A 15,294-nucleotide genomic window follows, 5' to 3' on the forward strand; every position below is an offset into this window, starting at 1 on the left:
TTCTAACCTTAGTCCTTACTGCTTCATTTTTATTACCCATTGAGGATGTGTTCTTGTCCATGTAAATTTCTGTAATTCTACATTTTACACAATTTACCTGCAGCATTTTTTCTGTCTTGGTTCCTAATGAAATTAAATTGGTGTGATTGCTCTAGGTGCCTCTCTTTAATTCCTTCCCAGTACTTTTCAGTTGCTAATGCCAATTTTAATCTAATTGGACAGAAACATTAATGGTTCCAAAGATGCTGATTTTATACAACATATTTTGAAAAGCAGCATCTGAGTAGAAGAAACACAAAAATTACTCTTTATACTAAGAGAAGGAATGCAACCATTTCCTGCACTTTTAACAGCACCCCTAGCCAGGCACCAGCCTCAACACATGCTTCTCTTGTCCTGGCAGAAAGACAAAGAGGGCACAGGTAATATTGTATGACAGGAGCAAGGGATATTGTGAAGTGAGCTGGGCAAGCATAAGGGAGAGCATAAGGTACTGTAGAAATTCATTCTGGCATCTGATGATCTAGAATAATTTAGAGATGCATTGTAAAGTTCTCTGAATAATCTCAGTAATTCTCAAGTGGAATAATGTGCTACAATGTCCTTTCTGTATTTAGCAATTTAGCATACATTACCTTTTCCCACTTGCTACGAATCTCTTCAACTGTAACAGTGCTGTAAGGATTGGTGGCACTTATTCTCATGCTGTAACTCTGGATGACTTTTTCAACTTCATTCTGGATTGACAGTATGGCCTGTCGTTCACCATCTGCCTCTGGCAAAGTAGCTTTAAACTGATCGTGTGCAGAGATTAAACTCTAAAATCGGAAACAGAGAGGGAAAGCATGAAAACTCCAACATTTCTTCCAGCATCTGGAAGATCTGCTGTAAATAAGCACAGCTCCTCTTTCAGGCTCTCAAACATCCTGGCTGCTGGGTGTAGATGCAGGAAATAATACAATTACCTGAATTTCCTCTATGCTATGAACAATAAACATGTCCTGTAGGTCTTCCATAGCACCTTCCATCCAGTTGTTGAAAGGAGCAGCTCTTTTGGCAAACTCCAGGTGAAGCTGATCAATTGTTTCAAGCAGTTTCTCTGTTCTCTGTACGGGTTGGGAAAAGTGCATTCTTTTGTTATTAGGGCACGATCTAGCTCCACACATACCACATACCCACCCAGAAACAAAGTCATGCCTCATCTTTTGAAATGCATTTGATTGCATTGACTGATTTCACCACCTGCTTTAAGGATTCCCACTTAAGGCAATAGGACTAATTGCAGTAGTACTCTCATATCCAACACATTACAAGGAGTGCATGTATGCTCGTGAAGTATAATACTAATATTTTAAGTATTTTAATATGCATATATATTAAGTATTTTTGTTATTGGGATCTATCTGCAAATGAATTAAAATCTGCTTATTTTGATTTGCTAATTTCTTTTCAGTACAAAAAGGAAGAATTACACACTTCTCACCTTGGCATTTATGTGTGTGAGTTCCTCTTTTCCAAAAGAACAAGGTTTTGCAAAGTATCTCAGTACTTTGAAATACTGACTACCAAAAATTACCTTACTGCTGGACAGAAAGGTATGCAAGACTGCAAACTCAGACTGGTATGAAAAGGTAACCAACCAATAGCTTTTTTTAGCCTTGCTGGACATCAGATTCCCACAGAGGGGTGCTACAAACCACATGACATTTGTTGCTGCAGTAGAACTGTCTGTGACAGCTCAGTACTGTCAAGTCTACTCTGAGTAATTCAGTCCATTTGCAAGAGTAACCACACAAAAATTAAATTATCTGAGGAAAGGGTTTTTTGCTCTTTGGACTCCAAAGTGGATGCTCAAATGCACCATTTCCAGATCTGAAATAAATGGTTCATTTCCCTCTCCCTTCCTCAGCTGAGTTGCTGATCCTTATTATATGGCTTACCTCCAGTGCCTCTCTCCTTTTCTGAGTGAGTGTTCCCAGACTGTCCCATTGGTCACATATCTTTTGACATCTATCATTGACACTTGCAGCATCGTGGTAGTCCAGTTCACTAGGAAAGAGCAAAGGCAAAACTCTGTGTGACTTTTTGAAAGACAGGAGCACTGTCCGCACATCCACTGGCCTTCAATAATTCTTCCCCTCTTCTTTGCAATATTTCTCATAAGGTAAGCAAGTGTTGCAGTACAGACATTGTGTTTAGGCATTCAGCAGTTCAAGAAGCACAGCACAGGAACAGGACCAATCCCCTCTGTTCTGAGAAAAATCAAGTGACACCCAGGTATTAACCACAATTAAGGTGTCCAAACATCTTTGTCTTAGCTATTCCTGTGACACAAGCAATTTGATCCCCTGATGGCCAGAATGTTTCAGTCTTGGTCTTAAACAAGTTTGCAAAGATTGGTACCTTTTTAAATTAATTGGCCTGAAATATCCACGTTGTTTTAAATAATCCAATGATCCTTTCCTTATATGCTTTGAAATTATTTAACTTGAGAAACACAAATCAGGTTGCATTCAAAGCATAACTTCTCACAAGCCTGGCAGTACTAATATGGGCTCCCAGGATCTGGAGAGCAGAGAACAATTTTCGTCTTCCTCTCCAGGATCTATTCACAGATCTACACCCCAGAGCTGGCTGCTTCAGAGAGTAGGAATCTCCAGACCCACATATGCCACCAGGATGAATGAGTGCATTCACAAAGGACAGTAGTTACCCTTGCTTTTTTACCTGCTTAATAGGCTAGTATCATCCTGAAGAAAGCAACTTACTATTCAGCCTGAGACTGGAATAAATTTTTGAGGTTGTCCTGAGATTCTGGACTGACTCTGCTTCAAACTGAACTTTTGATCTCAGTGGCAAATGAAAATCATCCATAATACATGTGTTTGACACTTTGGAAACTCCCTTTTATTGGTGCATCACCATCCATTGAATTTAGCTCTTGGCTTTGCCTTGAGAACACTCTGCCCAGTACTAAACGTTACAGGGACTGTAAATATGTGACACATGGCAATAATGAATCTAAGGTTTACTTTGAGGCTTGAAAAAGACAGCAAGTGCTGATAGAATTTGTTCCCTTTTTGTTTGAGCATTCTTCTCTAGGCAACTGGCAAGAGGAATGAACAGATCACACTGCCAGTAATACAGAGAGTCACAGAGGACAAAATGAGAACAGAGGCAGCTTTCCTCTGTGAAGCCAGAGGCCAGAAGCCAGCAGCTCTGTAGGCCAGGGGCAGTGTTCATGTTGCTTCCTCTAAGCCCAGTCAGAGCAATCTGGTTTGGGAAAAACCTGAGAAGTACGAGAAGCATTCTGTTTAAAAGAAGCTTCAGATTGACTGCTGAAAGTCAAGAATAGTAAAACAGGTAAAAAAAATACCATAACAGAATCACAGAATTACAAAATCACATAGTGGGTCAGGTTGGAAGGGACTAGAGTGGGTCATGCTAGAGCATATATTGCAGGATTGAGGCCCGGCAGTTCTTAAATATCTCCAGTGAGGGAGACTACACAGCCTCTCCTGACTACCTGTTCCAGTGCTTAGTCAGTCTCACAATGAAGTTCTTCCTCATATTTGGATGGAATTTCCTGTGCATCAGTTTCTGCCTGTTGCCTCTTGTCCTATTGCTCAGCCCCACTGAGAAGAGCCTGGCTCTTGGCACCTTCCCTTTAGATGCTGATAGACATGGATGAGGTCCCTTCTCAGTCATCTCTGCTCAAGGCTGAACGGGCTCAGCTCCCTCAGCCTTTCCTCATAAGAGAGATGTTCTAGTCCCCTCACCATCCCTGTATCCCTCCACTGGCCTGCTCCAGGAGCTCCATGTCTCTTGTTCTGAGGATCCCAGAACTGGACCTAGCATTCCAGGTGTGGCCTCACCAGGGTTGAATACAGAGGCAGGATCACCTCCCTCAACCTGCTGGCAATGATCTTCCTAATCCATCCCAGGAGACCTTTGGCCTTCTTGGCCACAAGGGCACTGCTGGCTCTTGGACAGGTTGCTGTCCACCAGGACTCCCAGGTCCTTCTCCACAGAGCTGCTTTCCAGCAGCTCAGCCCCCAGCCTGTGCTGGTGCAGGGGCTTTTCCTCCCCAGGTGCAGGACCCTGCTCTTGCCTTTGATAAATTTCAGTCAGTTCTTCTCTGCCCAGCTCCCCAACCTGCCCAGCTCCTTCTGAAGGGCTGCACAGCCCTCTGGGGTACTGCCCCCTCCTCCCAGCTTTGTGTGGTCAGTGAACCTGCTGAGGAGGCACCTGCCCTTCACCTGAGGCATTGATGGACAAGGTGAACAGCACTGGGCCCAGTGCTGGACCTTGGGGGACACCACAAGTGACAACTCAGCCATGTGCCACTGGGTGCAACCCTCTGGGATCTGCCATTCAGACAGTTCTGTATGCACCTCACTGTCTGCTCATCCAGCTGCACTTCCTGACTGTGCCCATGAGGATGTTGTGAGGGATGGTGTTGAAAGCCTCACTAAAGTCAAGAGAGGCAAAACCCACTGGTCTTCCCACATCCATCCAGGTAGTTGACTCGTAGAAGGCAACCAGGTTGGTCAAGCGTGATTTACCTGACTACTCCTGATCACCTTCCTGTGTTCCCTGGCTAGAGATGGCCTCCAGAATCATCAGACACTCCATCACCTTGCCAGGGATTGAGATGAGGCTGGAGGCTGGTAGCTCCCTGAGTCCTCTTTCTTGCCATTGCTGAAGACCAGGGTGACATTTGCTTTCTTCCGGTCCTCAGGCCCCTCTCCTGACTCCCATGTCCTTTCAAAGAGCATCATGAGCACCCTCACTATGGTGTCCAACAGTTCTTTTAGCATTCATGGATGCAGCCCATCCGAGCCTATAGAATTGTAAGATGTCAAGTTTTCCTAGGTATTCCCTAATCCAATCCTCTAAACAAGTTTTAAAAATAACAAAAAACCTCAGAATTGTGAAAGTAAACTCTCATATGTAAAGAGAAAACTGCCAGCAAGTCACACTGTACAAGGGCTCCTTAACTGGAAAACTCACTTCCTTCTTTGGAAGCCTTTTCAGTAGCCTTCAAGGGGTACAACAAAAGCCGTCTATCTGCTAAGAAATTTTAAGTTAGAAGTGTAGAGTCTTGGATGAAACAGGCTGAGATGGATTTTGCTGTCAGGAGCTTTTGGCTGAAAGTCGGGGGTTTTTTCATTATAGCATATTAAGTTTATTAGATTATGTTCCTGAGTGAGCAAACTCTATTTTTGCTTCAATGGATCACTTATCTCCTTTTGTCAATTAAGGGTAAGGGCAGATGTCCTTCCATGAAAGTGAGGGACTGATTGTACCAGCTGTGGTCAAAGTCCTGGAAGGTGATACGCCACCTTCCTCCACTGCCTCTGCCAGGGAGATTCAGTCATCCCCCGTAAGATCTCTACTATCCTGTTCCTTCCAGGGATATGTGCTGCGGACAAATGGGTAGGAGAATAACATCAAAAAACTTTCAAAAAGGGCACCCATGGTGCTAACTAACTAAATCCTATGTTAGTTTACCAAGTGGCATTAAGCAGTGTAGCTCCACTACCTTTCTGGGCCTGCTGTTGTTTACTTCAAGTAAGTGTATTATAGGTATCAAAGAACATTTTTCTGCTCAAAGCAGGAGCAGAGGAAGTAATAACTCAAAGATTAATTAGCTGGAAATAAAACACAGACTTACATTCCCTGTTTTATTAATTTTTGTGTCTTTCTCAATGTTGAGGAGACTGATTTACATTTTATAAAAATTTTTACTTTGCAGTGCGTGAAGTACTGTTTCTCATGTGTTACAGACTTTCTGAGAGAACAATCTTTCTATTTGTTTGGCCACTTGAAACCTACAGCCTTTGGAATTTAAAAGTCATTAAGTTACCACTACTGATCTTCTGAGCAACTCAATCTTCTCTGTCAAAAATTAAAAATTCAGGCAAATTTTGACCTGATCCAGAGAAGCACTTAAGTGTGAGCTCACTTTGGGAACAGTGATAGTGCCACAAAAATAACCTGCTGAGCAACGTGTTTTAGCAGTGCTTCAGAACAAGGGTCATGTTAACCATGCACGTAAGCACAATTTGAGCCCAGGTCTTCAGAATCAAAATCACTCTAAAATCAGTCTTGCAGATAATGGTCTGCTTGGCTGAAAATCAGTCACTGTACTACAAGTGACAGATATACAAGAAACTACTTTCCAAAATTTTTGTCTTGATGGCTGAAAACATTGAAATTAGCATATAAGATCATAAATCAATATGGGTTTTTATAGCACAGCTCACTCAAATGAGCATTTACTATGTCATAAATGGCAAATCTCATTTTAGAAATGCCTGTCCCCTTCAGCTTTGTATAAAGCCCTATCCAAGCCCTGTCATGCCTCTTTGCCAAGGAATATCTAAGTTTATATAGGCTGGGAACACAACAATCTTATAGGAGCATCCTGGCTGGAATTGCCTGTTCGCATACGCACATAAATTCTCTATTAAATAGCATCAATCAACAAGCTTTAGCAACTTTAACCTTAAGCACACAGTGGACTGAGCTGTATCAGAAATACCAGGACAGGAAACTGTAACAGGTAGAGTTCAAGGTCATACAGCAATAGTTCTCCTTTGAAATTGCAACTTTAGGCATCCAAGAGATTGATTAAAACAAAACGTGGAGGTGTACTGACTTGGAATTTAGACACAGACGATGATGCTTGCTGTAAGGGCCTGCTCCAGTGATGAGGAAAAAAAGCAATCAACCCACCAACCAAACAAAGGAAAATCAAGAAATAAATACCCACACTGAATTCAACAGGCTTTGTATCAGATGCCAATGCACATTTCTTAGCATTCAGACATTAGTCCTTCTTTAAAAATATGGAATAAGAAAGAAATTAGCATTTTCCTCCATAATTTTATTGTGGGAGGAATTATGTATAAAAAATTAAAATCAGTATTTAAATAGAAGCTGCACATTTGCTTGCAGCCAGTGATAAAACCTGACCTTTATGACCTTTCATTCAGTGTTCCCCATGGGCATTAAGCCTAATTCAGTTACAGAGTCACAGAGAAAAATCAGGCACTGATAGCACCATTGTATACAGAAGCAGAGAAGTCAAATTAGAGCATCTCTAAATGCAATCAGCTTTCAGCACCTTTGCAGCCCAGGCCACAAATAACTTGTTTTACTTCACACAGCAAATTACTGAAACAACTGAGAAGAGACAATCCCAAAATAGACAGGATACAGTGCTCACTGGCGTCACCAGAGGTAAAGGACAGAGGGTTCAAACACTGGTAAGCAGATGCTGTGCTACATTCCCAAAGTTTCTCATAATTCATAAAGCTGAAGGAGCGTTACAGAAACTTTCTTTAGTATAAAGAGAAACAAATCTCAGGGCAATCCCAAGCACAAATAGAGACTGGGTAGAGAATGGATTGAGAGCAGCCCTGGGAGGAAGGACTTGGGGATGTTGCTTGACAAGAAGCTAAATATGACCCAGCCATGGGCACTCCCAGCCCAGAAAGCCAAACGTGTCCTGGGCTGCATCCAAAGCAGCATGGGCAGCAGGGCCAGGGAGGGAACTCTGCCCCTCTGCTCTGCTCTGGTGAGACCCCACCTGGAACCCTGCATCCAGCTCTAGGATCCCCAGAGAAGACATGGACCTGTTGGAGCAGGTCCAGAGAAGGGACACAAAGATGATCAGAATGGTGGAGCATCTGTCCTAAGAAGACAGGCTGAGAGAGTTGGGGCTGTCCAGACAAGGGGGTTTTGGGGATACCTTATGGCAGCCTTCAGTGCCTAAAGGGGACTTATAAGAGAGCTGGAGAGGTACTTTTAATGAGGACAAGAGGGAATGGCGTTAAACAAGAAGAGGGCAGGTTTGGACTGGATATTAGGAAGAAATTCTTTACTATGAGGGTGGTGAGGTAATGGAACAGGTTGCCTGGAGAAGCTGTGGATGTCCTATACCCAGAGGTGTTCAAGGTGAGGTTGTGTGGGGCTTTGAACAACGTGATCTAGTGGAAGATATCCCCGTCCATGGTAGGGGTCTTGGAACTACATGATCATTAAGAACCCTTCCAACCCAAGCCATCCTATGAAATAACTCCACAACAGCGATCAAGGCATGCCAGAAAGTGTTTCATAATCTTACACATTCAGGGCAATCTCCATTCTCTGTGGTTTTTTCTGATTTCTTTCACATTAACCAAAGCACAGTACTTAGTTTGCCCACTATGCTTAATTTTTCTTCCTTTAAACAATCCCGAAGATGGAATTTTTCTTTTAAATCCACTGGAATTACACAATTACTGTAAGTGCTGCTGCTATCAGATATGATACACTACATTTTTAGGCAAGTATCTGATTTTTAATTGTTAATGAAGATGGAGCTGTTTGTGAGTCATGGCCCTTCACAAAGTGAAAAAAGGGCATGTTTCTAAGATTTCATTTCTGAGCAGTAACTGTTCTGCCAGTTCAAGGTGAGAAATTGAAACTTGGAGAGCTTCAAGGAAGCCAAGGGCAGGAATCTGAGAGCAGATTATTTAGTTTTCAGCGTCCCTTCTGTAAAATGGAGACAATGGCAATTCCAAATATAATACCAAGAGATTGTGAAAATAAGCATATTAGAGATAGTTAAATCTGCAGGAAGTCAGTGCATTACCCACTATTACAGAGATAATAAAGAGATGTGAAGCGTTTTGAAAGGACCAATATTCTTGTGAAGATACTTGATCTGTAATTTGTGTAAGTGAAATTATTTTCTAAGTTAAACAACTCATAGCCCATACCTCTCAGCAGACCATATGAACTGAGAAATAAACACCTCCAGGATTCCCATCAACCCACAATGGACTCATGGATAGAGCTAATCTAAAATATTACTGTGAAGTCAAGTTGAAAATGTTTCTTTTCAAATAGTTTTGTTCAGTTGAATATCTATATTTGGTTGGGGGTAAGGGGGAGATGAGGGAAAGGTCTCAGTGACCAGTTCAGATAATATACTTATGAAGCTATGCCTGGAATTCCTTCGTTGGTACCTATGACACTATCAAATTCATTGGAAAGAGTTTATCGCAAAGTTAAATGTCAGCAGCTGCAAGCCTTTAAATGGAACATACTTCAGCTCCTGGGCAATGGCAGCGATCTGTTCCACCCTGTCCTGGTGAGCAGCCAAATCGCTCTCAAAAGCTTCATGTTTCCTTAACATGGCACGGACTTCTGTCAGAGAAGCAGATTCGTAATCCTTCTGAAGCAAGGTCTGCTCTTTGCCTGAAAGAGAAAAAAAAATGTTACCCATTTTTTAGCAATTTATTTGTTAGGAAAATTTTAAATCTAATCAACTTTTTAGTTGAGGCATGGTGAAAATCAAATGTATGAAATTAAATCCCACCTCCACTGAAATCAGCAGCAAATTGTCAGCACATGTTAATTAGAAACATATTTTTAAAGTTCTCACAGTAATGTCCTGGGTTTTGCATAGGCAGCTTATACAGGTCTAAAATAGTGAGTACTACATTGCTGGAGAAACTGGCATAAAAAATGGTATATTAGCAAAAACTGTATCTCTAAACCACTGTGATAATTTTTTGTAGAATCGACTTAAAAACACAGAAGTTACATTGCTATGCTCAGCTTCACTCTTACTAATGATCTGTTATTCTTTTTTTATGTTCTGCCTTCAATTCATTAGTCATTTCAGCACTTAAAAAAAAATAAACCTGAGGTGTGTGACTGCCTTTTGTATTGAACTCTGAATTTTAAGTGGAAAATGCCAACACATCTACAAAAGGCTAGAGAAACAAAGATTAAGTAGGAACTGAAATATTATTGCTGAGTAGCTCCTATGTTGGGCAACTGAATCCACACAGACAGGCCCTGCAGCTGCACTCACCACATGGCATTTGCAGCTCTGTGAATCCTGGAGCCAGAAGCAACTATTGTTCCACTTGCTGTATACCAGCTTATGTGAAGTTTTTCCTACACAACAGCTATGACTTGTCACCATGAGGAGTTTATGCTCAGAAAATCGGCTCTCAGGGCTGTAGTTTCCCTTCTAGTATCTGCTTGGCAACCATTTACAGCCTTGCAGGCTTCCAGCAACCGTAAGAGGATGGACTCTGATTCATTTTCACAATGTCAAAAGAATCTAGCCGGGAAAAGCCAGAAGCATGGCAGAAACAGGAAGACAGTCACCAGGATGATAGAGCAGACCTACGTTTAATAGGCCCCAACAAAACTGAATGTCACTGCAAGGTCCTACAGGTGTCACAACTACAGGTAAGGTTAGGTTACCATTAGAAGCCAGAACTATTAATAGTTTATAATTAAGAGTTTGGAGCAAAGCAGACACAAGTCCAGTATCATGTGGTTTATCTGGACTATTCAGAACATCATGATGACCAAATAATAATTAACTCAGAATACTTCTGTTAAGAATTTCATATTCAGTCAGTGGCAGAACTGCATTCCTGGTTGGATTGCTGGTGTACAACTGTGTAGGAATACATTAGCAGTAATGGCCTCTATTCAAATGCAGAATATTCCCATTAAGTTTGACTCACTGCCTGAAGTATGATTTTACAGTTACATCTCATTAGCAACATGCCAACAAGTTAGGACCGTGACTACAGTCAACAAAACCTGACATTTTATCTGTTATTATTTTAGATTGTCTGAAATTGTCCAAACTACTTATGAGTGAGTTTCTAGCTGGCAAATACTCAGCACTGACAGTTCGACTTCAAACATTCAAATACTAAAAATGTTAAAAGCCATCTCTCCTCACCATATGCCCACTGTTCATGAGTGGAAGCCTTCTGCCTAAATTTCTCAGCCAAGTGTTCCAGTCTTTCCAGTCGCCGTATTTCATTCAGCAGCCACTCTTCATAGCCTTTCTCAGCTTGCTCAAGTCTCTGCCAAGCGCCGGCAATATCCTGTGAAGAGAATACATGGGAGAGATGGATGAAACTATAATCTCTTTTTATCTAAGTTTACACATTTTTGATTCATTCACAATTTGGCTTCAAAAAGGGAAGTTTTTATGTGCGGATTTTGTAAAATCACAGACTTATATAAAACGTTGTCAGGGCGTTGTGTTTTAGTGTGGACACCTGCTCCTCATAGTGTGTTGTGTTCAGGGGCATTTATGAAAGGAGCCCCTATAGAAATGGTTTCCAAGCATGGCTACAGGTCCAATGTCTTCAAAATATATTGCTTTTACCTCCCATTTTACATTGTGTGTCTTCTTTTATAATATATCTATGTGTTATCAAAATGAAAGTGCTTTGCTTTCACAAGTGGACAATAGCAAGATAATTACTATCAAGAGGATTTGGTGCATGTTTTACCTGGAACACAAATTCATTTCTCTTTCTGTGGTACACAAAGTTTTGTGAGCTTTCTTGCAAACTCAAAAGACATGAGTGGGAAGCTAAAGTAACAAGGCCCTTATTTTCTGCATATGGAGAGTGAGCAATAACCCTTTCCAGACAGAGCAATTTCTTTTGTTTATGAAAAACAAAGCACAATGATAGAATAGAGTTCAGAAACAGGTTTGCTGTATTCCACAGGAAATGTTTTCACCCAGTCAAGTCACAGTACTTATCAGCAGATGAGAATTCTTGGTACAGACTATTCTTATCTTCATAGACATAAGAGAAAAAACAGAATAGAAAAAATGTAGAAACACATATTGAGCAATGTCTGTCTGTTTGATGATTAAAATTTCAGTGAAACAACTGAGTTTTGCTTAAATAAGCAATCATTGGCCCAATGATACACGAGTATTGATAACACTGCCAAAGGAAGCTCTCTATCGTCTTGCATCTCCAGATAATTTGCTTTTGGGAAAGCCTTCAAAGAGGCAGGAGCATGCTTATTAGAAAGCAAGATTCTGGAACAAAAGGGAATGTGTAAAAGGAGTGTGGTATTGAAAAAGTACAACAAACTGATGTTTCTGAGAATGACTTAGAATGGCTTTTCAATCCTTCACATTGGCTTTTTTGGGAGATCATTGATAAAACAAACAGAATATTAAAGCCTCCTTTACTTACTGAAACCATTTTCCCCTCTGATGGCATGAAAGCAGGCCGATTGCTGATTCTCAGTTTTGTCTGCAGGGTGTTGAAATTGATCTCCAGCTGACATTTCTCCTGGACTTTGGGAGGTTTGTGCTTGCGGCGGTAGTCCCGGAAGTCCTCTAATTTCTTCTGCATAGCCTGCATTGTTTTTTCTGGGGTCCTGTTTTCCAGCCAAGGAATTGTCCGGCGAATCCATTCCAAAAGCTTTCAAGCCAACAAAAACAAGTCAAATAAAGGCAATGGAAGAACAACCAAAAAAAAGATTATATTAAATATACAAATCTTAATTAAGTTTGTTCCATTTTAATATTATTGACTTCAGTTGGTACTGATGCCTTAATGGTGAGTAAGCATAAGATATTAAAAGATAAACAATACTTCTATATTGTATTGCTTTATACAAATAACAAATTTGCCCAGATATTCCAGGTATTTCTAGAAATAACCTGATTTTCAAAAAGATTAACACACATCTAAGGTGCCTCTAATTACTCAAAATCTGAGTTAGCCGGTATCAACTGCCACTTCCACAACTATTGGTCTTGGTGTTTCAGGTAGTCATAGTTATAGGATCAGGACAGAAACCAGCCTCAGGTCATATAAAAATCTTCACTCAGAAGGCCAAGTGCAAATTTAAATACAGAAAGTAGTGCTGTGATTTCAGTTTAGTTTTGCAGATTAAGCAATAAAAGATAAGAGAGCTCTCATTTGTTCACTCTACATCTGTAGTCCTGCTCAGCAGATTTGCCATTAAACTAGAAAGGACAGGAGGAGCACGTTCATCTGTACATTCTTCTGCTGTCCTTGCTCACAGATGGATTGTGAACAACCTGGCAGACCCTCTCCAGTGTGCTCTGCAGTACACAAAGCCAAGGGCCTTGCTTGATCTGGTATGTCCCACATGTGGTCAAGGACGGCTGTCTTTGAAGATTAGGGAAACAGGAAGCCTGGTCTTGGGGCAGATGGATGGCAATCCTCAAGTCACCCTTTTGGGCACGTTAACAAGACTGACTGATTTGCTGAAGGTCACACAGGAAGTCTGTGGCAAAGGAGTCACCCAAAATTCGATATCTTGGGCATTGGCTTTGAAACCTGCCACTTTGAGATTTACCCTCACAGTGTCTCTGCTCTTCTGTCTTGAAGAGAGTGCACACATCTTTCAGCTTTCAGTATTTCATGAACATTGTTGTCACCACATTCCAGACAGAGCATCCTTACCTCACTTGCTAGTCTCTCATACTCTTCCATCAACCTCTCATTTTCCTGATTCACAGCAAGCACCTTACAGATCCGGTTAGCTGCAGTCTCAGCCTGTAACACACAGCAAATAAGCAGAAAATATTCATGAACACATTCTGAGAAAGGTGTAGGCTTGGAGAAAGAGAGAGAATGTGGCTGCTGCAAATAAAAGATCGCCATTTTTTTTATAACTGGTGATTTATACTCCTATGTTGCTTAGATACTCATTTTCCCTCCTTCTGCAGCCATAGATTCCAATGGCCTGAATGAGGCATGGATCAGCACAGAGGTCTCCCTGTTGTACAATGAAGCCTTATTATACAGTTGTCTAATAAATCTTTTCTTTTTAAAAACAACTTAGGCCATTCTTAAAGATATCCTATTAGGTTATTTTTTAAGTCATATCCAAAAAGTATTAGATTTGTTAGCCACACTGGATAGACACCACATGGGATTTAGGAGTCTCAGACCACTCTATATCTGCATATCAAATGTACAACCTTTGAGACTAAGTGCAGCTCAACCACTGACAGAAAATCTTTTCATGCCTCCTAACAAATTTATATGTGAAGGTTCTGTGTAGCTCTGTCATATTTTAAATTTACTAGCTTGATACCACAAAGCAGAACTTTCATTAAAATATGACTCTGGCATATGTCTAATCAAATAAATATACATGTAGACTCCTGTGTTACAGAGTATTTGGAATTCCCCTTTTGCATGAATAGCAGAACCCACCTACTCAAGAATGAGAGTGCAACAGCACAGCTGTGCTGTGGTAAGGCACAGGGGACCTAGCAGACAGGAAGGGAAATTCAGTCCTGAGGACGAAGGGAAAATATCAGCTACTTTAAAGGTTTGTTGCTTTTTGTGTAACGTAAGTTGGATGATGTCCATTTGTAGGCTAGAAATGTATGAAAGAGAAGACTGGGAAGTGCCACATTTATAAATGAGTATCCCATTAATTACATGAACATCTGCTGCTGATGTTCATGCCTTTTATACTAGTACTTCCATCCACAAATAATTCTGTTAGCTTCTGTGGCAACCGGGCACAAAAACTGTGTTGGATGTCTTCTGTGCCTTTCTGTCTCTTTGGGCATCTGTGAAAATCTAGCCCTAAATTACTACTCAGCATGAGTAAGTCTCAGTCTCCAAAAGTCAAACATTCTATTATGTAGCAAACACATAAGATGTTGTAGCAACAAGCAACAACACTTAATATCTTCAAATCAGTGTTTTCTGAAACAGTCCTTAAAATTATCAAAAAAAGACCCAAAATTAGAAACAGAATGCATATTTGAATTAAAGAAGTTAACTTGTTACACAACATTTCACTAAAAGAGGTTTGAGAGTTGGTTAAAAACAAATATTAGTGCTCAAGTGATACTTGCAAATGTTAATTAAAACCACATAGTACTAAATTAGTTGAGGTTGGTTTTTTTAATAAACTAGTGGAAATGTGAAACAACCAGTCAAAAACACAGCAACCTGAAGAGATAGTTGATCTATACCTGCTCTGCTCCAGCAAAAGCATGGTAGAAGCAGGACACATATGTCATGATAGCTCTCTCATCAGGTTTGGGAGTGTTCACAATATCTACAAGAGGGGGGAGAAATTAAAATAAAACAAGAAAAAAAGGAATCGAGGAGTAGAAAATAGGATGAATAAATAAATGCATCACTTCATGTCCTTCTTACTGTTTTTTTTTCCTTAGCTCTGTATCCGAGAAATTCTAAAAAGCTGTAAAAAATTTACTGTTAGATTGAGGGGTGCTGACAGAATAAAACGTACACTAAAAATTCAGTGTAAGCTCATACAAAGAGGAGGATTTTTTTTTCATTAAGCTTGATCCAGCAGTTATGTCACAGGGGGAGTGACCATAATTTTACCAGGATGGTCTGCTTAAGAACTGGCACACGCATGTCTGGTGACTTAAATTGTGGGGGTTTTGACTAAGACACAGAAAAGACAGACTTCATTTCAGTCTGG

At 40.7% G+C, this 15,294-nt stretch overlaps 1 protein-coding gene across 4 annotated transcripts in view; it reads right to left on the minus strand.

The window, feature by feature from the left end:
- Positions 1-15,294, minus strand: part of ACTN2 (actinin alpha 2) — a 67,163-nt gene that overhangs the window by 12,342 nt on the left and 39,527 nt on the right. For all 4 annotated transcript variants that reach the window (XM_064706981.1, XM_064706980.1, XM_064706979.1 and 1 more), the window contains exons 9-15: positions 13,281-13,373; positions 12,036-12,266; positions 10,769-10,916; positions 9,102-9,252; positions 1,941-2,049; positions 966-1,106; positions 636-818 (exon numbers count right to left, since the gene is read on the minus strand). In XM_064706981.1, coding sequence (XP_064563051.1) covers positions 636-818; positions 966-1,106; positions 1,941-2,049; positions 9,102-9,252; positions 10,769-10,916; positions 12,036-12,266; positions 13,281-13,373 — 1,056 coding nt within the window. The remainder of the gene's footprint in view (positions 1-635; positions 819-965; positions 1,107-1,940; positions 2,050-9,101; positions 9,253-10,768; positions 10,917-12,035; positions 12,267-13,280; positions 13,374-15,294) is intronic.

Source organism: Zonotrichia leucophrys, chromosome 3 (assembly GCF_028769735.1).
Source record: "Zonotrichia leucophrys gambelii isolate GWCS_2022_RI chromosome 3, RI_Zleu_2.0, whole genome shotgun sequence".
NCBI lineage: Eukaryota > Metazoa > Chordata > Aves > Passeriformes > Passerellidae > Zonotrichia > Zonotrichia leucophrys.